Here is an 11,659-nt window from a genome sequence, read left to right as displayed (position 1 = left end):
CTCCTCCATCCTTGAGTCTCCCCCTCTCTCTCTTTGTCTCTCTCTCTTACCCTTCTCTCCCTCTCTCATTCCTCACTTTCTCTCTCTCTGCATTCCTCCTCTCCCCTCTCCTTCATTTTATCTTCATCTCTGCCTTGTCACTCCCTTTATCTCTCCATCTCTATCACTCTATGTCTTTGTTCTAAATCCCTCCATATATATCTATAGTTAATATATATCATCATATATTAATATATATTATAATATAACAAATTGAATAATATACTAATTTTAATATTGTATTAATCCAAAGTTATTAAATTTAATAATATTAATATAATAATATATTAATATTAATATTAATCTTTAATATTAACATCAGATTTAATGTTGTTTTTTACATTGCATGATAACAAAAATTATAATAAGACTATATCAAATTAATATTTTCAAATATTGCAACTTTGATGTGGAAATATTTATGTATTTAAAGATTTTAGTATATTCATAAGATATGGTTTTTCCTTTAAAGATTCATTTTACAGATATTTTATTAAAATAAATATTAAAAGATTTTGGAGCAAGATTTTTTATTCTTTGTGTTGAATTAACCTTTTTCCTTTTATTTAAGAAATGGTATCGGCTTTAGTAAAGAGTAAAGATATTTAAATTTTTACCTAATTTGGAATTTCAATGTCTTAAATTTTTTTGTTAAAGGTAAATTTATGATCCATTCAAATTCACGTATATGATAAAGGAACTATTAAACGCATGAGATAAATTTTTTTTTTTTTTTTGAAAAAGTCGGTTGCTATGTATTATCTTCTGAAAAAAAACGAGGGTCTAAATCCCTCTTTGTACATAAAGTTCGCAGATTGAGAGGAGACCAGGGGTTCACAAAATGAGGCTGCCCCCTTGGTCCTTAGTCTACTTTTTTCCTTACTACTGCTAGAGATGGTACTAGTATATATTCTGATGAAAGAGGATAACAAAAAGATGCATTTGACTTTCATTCAATCGATCATTATGTGTTGAATGTGTCTCGCTGTTGATTCTTCTGGATTCTCATCTTTGACTCCCTGGTTTGCGCTGGAGGAGCTAGTGGCATTGGGGTGCTTGTCCATCCAGGATTTCAGAGTGGCGAGCGATTCCTCAACATGGCCACAGCGATTGGAGAGTTGCTCGAATTGGTCTCGGAGAGAGGAGACCCTGTGCATGAAGAGCTGAATTTCTGCTTTGTATTTCTCCGTGTTGATGCGATCTTGTTCAAAAAGTCTTCTACTGTGCTCATCGAGACGCCTGTCATGCTCTTCTAGCCTTGCAGCAAGCAGCCCTTGTTTTTCCTCTATCAGTGATTGTTGGGTCCTTATTTCTTCCAGCTCAAATTGAAGGTCTGCACAGTGCAGACAGTCCTCATTGCGTGCCATGGAGAGGATGAAGCAAAAAGGGGAAAAGGTCCAGTAGGCGGTGAGGATTTTGAAGATTTTAGAAAAGTTTTGCAGACTGATTTGGAAGACCCGGTCAAGAAAGACAGCAGATCTTACTTTCTGAGCGACAAAAGAGAAGTATAAGTAGTGCCGGAAGATGGCGCGCAAGCTTGGAGGGTGAATATTGAGGATAAGGGAGAATGGACCAGAGGGGGCGTGTTAGCAGAGTTCACTTTCTGAGCAACAAAAGAGAAATATAAAAGAGGCCGGATGATGGCGCGCAAGTTTGAAGGGAGAATACTGAAGATAAGGGAGAATGGCCCGAGGGGGGTGTGCTGTAGGGGCAAGTTTGGAAGATGGAAGGCGGCCAGCAGAGGAGAAGTAATGAAAACAGAGAGTGAAGAAGGGATGGAACAGTAATACTAGCCTCCCCACAGAGACTATTCCTGAAAAACACCAAGACAAGGATTAGTGAAGAGATAAACAAAGCAGGGAGTAGCAATACCAGAGACTGATTTCGGCTTCGACTCTGGACGAGAGCGCCTTCATCAAACCAGAGTCGCTGCTCTTGCGCAAAGCAATGAATGGTAATTCTTTGCTTTCCTCTGCCCGTATTTATGGAGCGAAACCAACAATAGCCTGAGTGTATTACAAGAGACGGATCCTCTGAATTGATTAGATCTTTTCCTAAATCTCGATGGCGATTTGCTGGTGCAGTGTATTCGATCTTCCGTCCTTCGCTGAGTTGATTGGTTTTTCTTGGGATGTAAGTTGTTCTTTGAATCGATGCTTGAATGCGACTACTTATGCATTTCATGCTCTCTGTCAAGTGTCCTGAAGCTGTTGAAGCCATGCCCGTCACACGCTTGCTGGATCTGTGAGCCTGGGCAATGTCAGGATTGGCCTGTGTCATGGCAGAGGCTGGAAGGTATCTCTGTTATTGTGCCTCAACGCACGCTTCGGATTTCCAACTGCGTTATTCGCATGTTTGTCAGCTTCCCCATTGAACGTGCGAAGGATATGGTAGAATCTGATTTTTTCAAAGTGTTTGAGAAGGAGATTGATGCGTTGGATATGTTGCTGAAGGTTGCTGTTTGGTGATCTCCGATTGTGGTTCATGAAGCCAATGATTATGGAGGAATCTCCAAATACAAGAGCTTTTCTGATCCCCATGCTTTTTAATTGCAACAACCCTTGATAGAGAGCTAGGGCCTCTGCATTATTATTTGTTTTTTTTCCAAGACTCCATTCATAATTGCAAATTTCTTCTCCTAATTCATCTATGATGACACCTCCTGCGCCTGCTGGTCCTGGGTTGGCCTTTGAGGCGCCATCAAAGTATAAAATTGGGCAATTGCTACTCTGAATCCACCTCTTGTAGTCCTGGGTTGGAAGTCTGATTTCCCATTCCCTGGTCTGATTTTGATGCTGTCTGTCAGTTCTCTGTATACTCTCTTGATGTCCTGGACTGTCAAGAATATGCCTAATCATTGACCTCTCCTCAACTGAATAATCTGCTGCTTTGGTTGTCCCTGAGTGTTTTGCTGCAATTGTCTCCTGCGCCAAGAGGTGAGCTTTGTTGGATGTCTTCCATACATTACTCTCTTTGTTTTGGAAGATTTTTTTGTTTCTTGTGAGCCAGATTTTCCATAGTAGGTTGTGAGGTATGATATCCCAAGTTCTTTTGACAATCTTGCTCCTTTTATCTTTCCAAGGGCAGTTCCTTCTCCAATCTTGAATTGCCTCTGCAATGTTCTGATGAGATTGCCAAGTTATATTGCCCAAGTTGGACAAGTTGATCCAGCATTTCTTCGCGAAGGTACAATCAAGGAATAGATGGTGGATGGTTTCCTCTGCTGAGCAGCAATTGGGGCAAATTGAAGGTCCATGTATCCCTCTCTTTCTTAGATTTTCAGAAGTGAGGATTTTGCCTTTTAACAGCAGCCATATGAAGAATTTGACCTTGGGGATTGCCTCAGATTTCCATATTGTTCTCCATTGATTCCATATAGGAATCTGATAAGTGCTGTTGCAAATGAATTGGTAGCCAGACTTGATGGTGTAGCTTGAGCCCGTGGGGTCCCATCTAAATCCATCTGCTTCTCCTTTTTTAATGGGAGCTCTGTTCTGAAGGTTTTTATGGAGGACTTGGTAGCTTATTTCTAAGTTTGGGGGAATAGCTGGAAATTCCCAGCTAGTCCAGGCTCCTGTGTCAACATCCCATTTTGAAATTTGATCCAGCCTCTGAATGCCCTTGCTATTAAGATAGAGAATGAAGGGAATGGTTTCTTCGACTGTGTTTAGAGGTTGGAAACCCATTATCTTATCAGTGGCATAATTTATACTGCTCCCTCCCCCCGGAATCTTAGAGGTATTTTGTCTGAGAATGGGAATTGCTTTCTTACAGAGGTGCCAGATTTTAGTAGAATCTCTACTGGGAATATCAATATCAAGGAGTCTTTGCCTATTGTCAGAGAGATATTTGCATTCAATGACCTGTTTCCACCAAGCTTTTGGTTCATTGATTAATCTCCAAGCCATTTTGATCCCAAAAGCGAGGTTTAGAATTTTGGGGGCTCTAATTCCCAGCCCACCTCTATCTGAAGATTGAATTACGCTTTTCCAATTGACCAAATTGAATCTATTTTTTTCTTTTTTTCCTCCTTGCCATAAAAAGTTGCGGAGGGCAGTTTCCAGCTTATAATGAAAAGAGGCAGGAGCTTGGTAAAGAGTGAATCGGTATAGAGGTAAGGAGGAAATACCTGATTTGAGCAAGATTAATCTGCCTGCTGGGTTGAGCCATTGAGTTCCCCATTGCTGGACCTTCCTTTTGACTTTGTCTATTATTTCATTCCAGGTAGTGGCTTTTAGAGAGCCCATGGTGACCGGCATCCCAAGGTAGGTGAAGTGGTCCCAGGTTGCTTTGTAGGCAACACCAAAAATGTTGGCTATGCTGTGAGCTGTTTGATTGGAGATATTCCATCCATAAATACAACTTTTTTGAAAGTTGACTTCTCCCCCTGAGCACGCCATGAATTGATCGAGGAGGATTTTGAAGCGCCTTGCTATAGTAGTAGATGCCCCTCCAATGAGCAGAGTGTCGTCAGCAAATTGTGAGTGGTTGATATTCTTCACTCCGTTTCCAAACTTGATACCAGAGATGAGGCCAACTCTTCTGTTGTGTTCAAGGGTGCTGCTAAAAGATTCAGCCATCAAGATGAAAAGATAAGGGGAAAGAGGGCAACCTTGCCTTAACCCTCTTGAGGATTGAAATGCTTCGCAAGGGCGGCCATTTATGAGAGGCGAAATCCAGGGGCCAGAGATACAAGCAGCAATGGTGCTGATGAAGGCAGAATTAAATCCCATTTTCCTCAAGACAGCAAACAAGAAGGAGTGTCTTACTCGATCAAATGCATTGGCTAAGTCAAGCTTAAGAACGAAGCCTTTCTCCTGCCTTGAAGTGCTGGAGTGAATAGCTTCTTGGACCAAGGTGATGGTATCATGAATTTGCCTGTTGGACATGAAGCCTCCTTGATTTTCAGATATGAGGGAAGGGAGAAGGGGCTGGAGCCTAGCTGCTATAATTTTTGCAAAGATCTTGTAGGAAGTGTTACACAATGAAATAGGTCGAAATCTAGAAAAATAAGTGGGGCGATTTTCTTTAGGAATGAGGGCGAGGAAAGTTGAATTTGTGAAGCCCCCCATTTTCTTTTTCCTTTGGATTCCATTCATCATTTTAACAAGGTCTTTTTTTATCAAATGCCAATGGTCCCTATAAAAATTTATTGGGAACCCATCTGGACCTGGAGACTTGTCTGGTTGTAAAGTCCAAATGGCTTTTCTGATTTCCTCCTCTGTTATTTCACTGTTTAAGCTGTCATTCTCCTCAAGAGAGATTTTTTCCGGTAGATGCTTAAGGAGCGCCGAATAGTCAGCGTCTCCTTGGTTTTCTGTGAGGAGACATTTATAATGGAGGAAGGCAGCTCGTTTGATGGATTCTTGGTCATTATGCTGGCTGCCATGGCTGTCAATTATAGTGTTTACATTGTTCCTTGTTTTTTTTGCAGTGGCCTGCTTATGAAAGTATGCCGTATTTTTATCACCTTCCTTTAACCATAATTCTCTTGATTTGATTCTCCACTTAATCTCTTCCGCTCTCTTGATTTGAATTAGCTGTCCCTGAACATCCCATTCTTTACTTTTCAGCTGATGAGTTAATCCATGGTCCTCTATTTGTTTATGAATCTCTTCCAAGTCCTGCTGTATTTTTTTCCTTATTTTTTCTGGCTCTTGATAGCTGACTTTTGCCCAATCCTTGAGTGCTTTCCTTATGTTTCGAAGTTTTGTTTCCCATATGTGATTTGGAGAGCCTTCAACATGATGCTTCCAAGTTGCTTCTATGATAGCCTCGGCCTCAGCGTTGTCTCTCCACAGAGGATTATACCTGAACGGAATTGGTCCCAAATGAGCTTGGGAGTCCAGCGTTAAGAGAATGGGGAAGTGATCAGAGGCTGTAACACTGAGAATTTTGGTGTGGCCGGCAGCAAAGGAGGAGAGGAGGGAGACATTGACCAAAATTCTGTCCAACCTTTCCATAATGTTGCCTGGCCCCAACCTTCTGTTGTTCCAAGTATATTTCCTATTTTTTGGGATGATATCCAGCAGTTCATGTTCAGCCATTATCACTTCCATCTGTCTTCTGAAGGGATCGGAGGTGAAGGTGCCCCCCCTTTTCTCATTCGCATGAAGGATTAAATTGAAGTCTCCAGCGAGAATAACATTTGAGTTCTGTTCGTTGTCTATTTCTTCCTTCAGTTCTTTCCAACATTGTTCCTTGTCCCGGTAATGGTTGGGGATATAGACATTATAAATGATGAAGTCACAGCTCTCTTCCTTGTTGATAAGATTGGTCCTAACCCAGTTTTGATTGAGGACAGAGGATTTGCAGTCCCAGTACTGCTTATTCCACATAGTTGTGATTCCTCCAGAGGCTCCTCTGGAGTTGCTACTGGCCCCTGAGAAATTTTTTTGGGCATCTATAACTATTTGCATTTCGCTCTGACTTTGCTTGGTTTCCTGTATCAGAACAATTTCAGGTCTTTCTGTTTGAAGAAGATCTCGTAGGGCAGCTGATTTAGAGGGGTGCCCCATACCCCTGCTGTTCCAAGATAAAAACTTCATCATGAGGCGTTCGAGCGAGGAGGTGCTCGCCTCTCATGATCTTTACCTGCTGTTTCTTTTTCTTGTGAACCTGTAATGAAGGATTCCATAGGGGTTTGGATCCCTAGGGCTATGTCCTTTTGCGTGCTTTCTTCCCGATGCTGCTTGGCTGACTTTCTTCCTGGTCCCGGTTTCTTATGGATATCACTGGAGGCGCCAATGTCTTTTGAAGAGCTTCTGGTGGTTCTGGGGGGGGGAGGATCAATGAGGGGCTGAGAGGGAGTCGAAGAAATCAAGGGGGGTTCAATCAGATCCGGAGATGGCTGATCAGACTGAGGATCATCAGAGGATAAAATAAGGAAGGGGTTGGAGGAGGAGGGGAAGGAAGAGTCAAGGGAAGGTCCAGGAGGGTTAAAAGAGGGAGAGGAGGGCCGGGGGGAGGAGGATCCCGGTTGTTCAGAAGGTGGATCTTGTTTTGACTGAGGTGCTGCTTTCTTTTTTTTCACAGTTTCCCACTGTTCTCCTTGGTCCTCAGAATCAAGATTAGTAATTTTAGAGCATCTATTGGCAAAGTGGCCGTATTCGTGACATACCTTACATTTAAAGGGAATTTGCTCGTAGTCCAGCTGCTGTATGTAGCTCCAGTCATCCACCTTCAGCTTGATGGCTTCTGGTAGGCCTTTTCCAAGGTCCACTTCTACGCAAATCCTTGCACAAGCCTGCATGTTATCTTTAGGCTCGCTTATGTCGATGTACTTGCCTACTGCATTCCCTATTGCTTTTACCGAGTCATCTCCCCAGCAATGCAGGGGGAGATGGGGAAGACGGACCCAAACCGGAACCGCATTCGGGATATCGAGTTCAGGGTCGAAGTCAGGAGTCCATTTGTTCAGATATAACCCTAGAGAGTCCATAAAATAGGGCCTGTTCCTGAATATCAGATCCTTATCTGCTTTGGTCTCAAAATGGAAGGTATAATAGCCTTTGCCGCAGAATCGAATCGAAATCTTTCCTTGAGTTTTATCAGACCAGTTCCTTTCCACCCATCTCTGGACTGTCTTTGGTGAAGGCCATAAGCCTGTGAACTGCCCTATGAGCCCTTTTTCTGCTAGAGATAAAGCAGCCATTCATGGAAGAGAAGGAGGTAGCTGAACTTCTTGGAGAATATCAAGTTTCTTGACAAATTTTGATGTTGTTGGTTTCGGACGGGCGGGGGGCAGAGATTTTACCAAATCAGAGAAAGCTTTCTCTGCATCCCCAGAAGATGGATCAGAATGGGCCATGGCGGAGGCCAGGCCCCAAAACAGGCCTCGCGGCCCAGGCCGAGGCGAAGCTGCTGCTGCTGCGATTCTCCAGTCCCGCGCTCCAGCTCCGCGCGCGCTCTCCTCTGAGTGTTGTCGTCTAAACGCATGAGATAATTTATTATCCATTCAAATTATATATAATAATACATAATTATATTTTAATAATTAATCTTAGTCCATTAATAAAATTAAAAAGTTATATATAATCTAAAAATTCAAGTTATATATAATTTAAGATTCAAGCTAGTGTTTTGGCCGACATTAGCCAAAATTATTTTTATTATTTTTTGAGGACGTGACATATTTACACATCGGGGTCATACTGGGTTGTAGAATGTGCCTCTCAGTGGAATAATAATAATAATCAATGGATTGGGTTTGTTGCAATATCGCAGTCCACTAAGTTTTCTTTATGTGTGAGAATGTGTTACCTATGCATTGAAGCTATCAAAGAAAATTTGAAGATATTAAAGTTCATATATTTATGTAATAAAAACACCTAAGCCACTTTTTCCATGTAATACATGCACAAAAACCCCCAAATGCATCACCCTCATCAACATGTGATAGCTATAGTAAATTGTCGACATGGAGTATAGTATGTCTAACCAAATGAGGATATTGGGTTTCCCAACTAGAAGACAACATCAAGTATTAAGATATTAAACATACCACTAGCCTAGGGACTTGACCATGACACCTATTATGTCAATTGACAACATTCAAGCACTTGAGCTAATTAATTAGGCTACATAAACCCTATTTACGAGTAATACTAAAATATTTGTATGAACATTACTTGGTTGAGCCAAATAGCAGTTAATTGTACTCATCAAAATATAGCTTATGAATTGGCAACTCATGTTCATTTAAATTCACAAAATAGAAATATGAAATCAACAGATATATATATATATATATATATAAAATAAAAAATATGGGAAAAGATGCTTGTGTGTTTACTAGAAAAAAGACACAAGGGTTGATAAGAGATAGAAAGGATTTTGAGATTTTTTTTATTTATTGTTAATGTACAATGTGAAAAATGATTATGTGAATAATAAGCTACAATATTTTTATTATCGAAAACTAGAGGCTTTGATAGCATGATAAATTATAGAAGGGGCATAAAAATGATGTGGAGTGAACTCAATAAACATCGGTGTTAACAAAATGTGAGCATCTATGTAAAGATAGAAAATTAAATATTTCAATGACTACAAGAAAATTTTGAACATTCTCAAAATATTGATTAGAAAGTAAAATATTTCCTTAAGGAGGAAGTAATGAAAGGTGATTTTTAATGACCTGCTACAAATAAAGTCAATGAATTGCAAGACAATGTAAGCATTGATAAGAAAACATGAACATTCTAATGGGAAAAACTAGCATAATCCCACCTTCAACCCTCCTCCTCCAAGGCCAAACCTTGTTGATGATATCTAGAAACGTGATCCCATTTCTTCGAGAAAAGTGAAGCTAGATGGCTAGCAAGGCATGTCTAGAGGTATATCATGCATTTGGCAAGGCAAGTCATTCATATGTGATCATCGTAGATCAGGTGTGCAACATTTTAAACACCAAATCCTCCTAAAAGCATGGAGTACTTACTTAATTCCAAGTTTTTGAAATGCTAAATGAACCATTATTTCAACATGTTACTTCATACTTAGAATCATCAATTTTGCTAATTCTATGTTAAAAATGAAGTTAAATTTCTTAAACCAAATAGACATAGTTAAAAGTTTTATGATTAGATATTTTTGTATACCCCTTTGACCCAAACTTGTTCAATATGAATTGCCCATATTATCCACTTTTTATTTTCTCATTTCACATACAATAACACATTATTGTTATTTTCAAATGACTAATATAAATTAGTCATATTACCCACTTTTTATTTTCTCATTTTACATACAATAACACATTATTTGCAAATGACTCATGCCTTCTTTCAACTAAATACTTTATCCAAAAAATAATAATATAGTGAGAACTAATGGAGGAGAATTTATAAAAAATTCAAAATTAGAAAGAGATTTTGGTCTAGAGAGTATTTTTTTTTGCAATAGAATGGAGTAGCCCAACTCGATGGTCAAGATGAGTGACGAAGAAATAATACAAAGCCATAATTATGAATAATTGTAATTTTAGATTTTTCATAAAATTATAATTAATTATTTTTATAAGAATTATAATTATTATAATAATAATACTTATTATTTTTTCATTATAATAATGGTTTCAGCAGTAAAGTCGATGATACTACAATGATCCCACAAAGTGAATCAATGCTTTGCAAGGTAGAAATGATGAATGATATTACAATGATCCCACAAGGTAGAAATGATGTTATGTATGAGTTCACATCAACACATATAACATTGACATGACTCTAGGATGATGTAATCACACCATGAGTTTTCTTGTTGTTGTTTACAATCAATCTTGGTCATTATTGGAAGAATACTGACAATAACTTAGATCCCTTTCTATGAGGATTACTATGAAGGGAAATGATACCAATAATTTAATATTACTTCTTATTGGTTTCTACAAGATTGAGTTATAACTAGAATAATGATGTCAATGATGTGAGATTATTTTCTTATTAGTTTTATGAGCCCAGGAAAAGTAATTGATGATTAGTGAATATTATTTTGATGATTATTGAACATCACTCTATCGACTAATCAATTTGTTAAGGCTTTATTGGGTTAAGTGGAAGAACTAATTTTGTGTTTCTCAATTTTGAGTTAATAGTGTTATCATATAAAAAGTAATTATCTTGGCACAATTAATTGGGTGAATTGGAATATGCTATGTGGTATGGGTTTCACATATTAAGAAACATTTTTTTTACCTAAGGAAATAGCCTAAAAATTATTTTTCTTAAGTTATTTCTATTTAATTAATAAAACTTATATGAGAATAACTTATAAATTTATTAATTTTACTTTATTATTATAATTTTATTTTTTAAAGTGAAAATAATTCAAAAATTTTTCACTCACTTTTATATTTCTATAGGAATAATTTTATAAATCATTTATTTATTGATTATTTCCTAATATTTGAAATATATTCATAAAGATAATTTATTAAATTATTATTTATAAATTATTTCTCTTATTCTACCATCTCACTTAGATGTAATCTAATAAACTCATTGTTTATTAATTATTTCTAATAATTTTACCCATTTTTATTAATTAACTCAATAGATTTGTTTCTTCATCGTGTCCTGAAGATGAACCACACTTGTTGCTTCGAAATGCGTCGACCTAAATCTTCAATGTGACTTCTTCCAAAAAACTCTTTATACATTATGATATGAATCACAGAAGCTTGAATTCGAATAGATCATTGTTTTTTGAGTTAGTTTTTTTACACAATGGGTAAACTCATCATAACTCAAATGTCAAACTAGTAGTGGGGAAAACCATCACTAATTGTCATTCCCTAATGCATGTTGACTCATCACCATTATTCAAGGAAAACCATGCCACCTTGAATTACTTGTTGGCGGTCCATAAGAAGGTAGACTTTCACTCCTACCAGATGTCTTTAGATCTTGTGTTGTTAATCTGTTTCTTTACCTCTAAGGAAGACGAGCTCTTACCCAAGTAGAAGCAGTTTTAGGGCATATTCCTAAGTTAGTTATCTAAATAAAAGTAATTTGTTTATTAATTATTTCTAATCATTACATATTTTTATTAATTAACTCAATAAATCATTTTCTTTGAGTTAGTTATCTAAATAAAGGTTATTGATCATTTCCTTGAC

At 37.9% G+C, this 11,659-nt stretch overlaps 1 protein-coding gene across 1 annotated transcript; it reads right to left on the bottom strand.

Annotated features, from left to right (window-relative positions):
- Positions 1–2,686: 2,686 nt before the first annotated feature.
- Positions 2,687–6,557, bottom strand: LOC149140401 (uncharacterized). The gene is made up of 2 exons (XM_089450974.1): positions 5,210–6,557; positions 2,687–2,874 (listed from the first exon to the last, which is right to left on the bottom strand). Exons 1-2 carry the CDS (start codon positions 6,555–6,557, stop codon positions 2,687–2,689), a joined length of 1,536 nt encoding a protein of 511 aa, XP_089307100.1.
- Between the last annotated feature and the right edge of the window lie 5,102 nt (positions 6,558–11,659).

The sequence above is a fragment of the Pinus tabuliformis genome, chromosome X (assembly GCF_031772625.1).
Source record: "Pinus tabuliformis cultivar Carrire ecotype Pingquan chromosome X, CPIR1, whole genome shotgun sequence".
NCBI classification, from domain to species: Eukaryota; Viridiplantae; Streptophyta; class Pinopsida; order Pinales; family Pinaceae; genus Pinus; species Pinus tabuliformis.
Note: the sequence above shows the minus strand (reverse complement) of the source record. Positions and strands in the feature narration are given on the sequence as shown.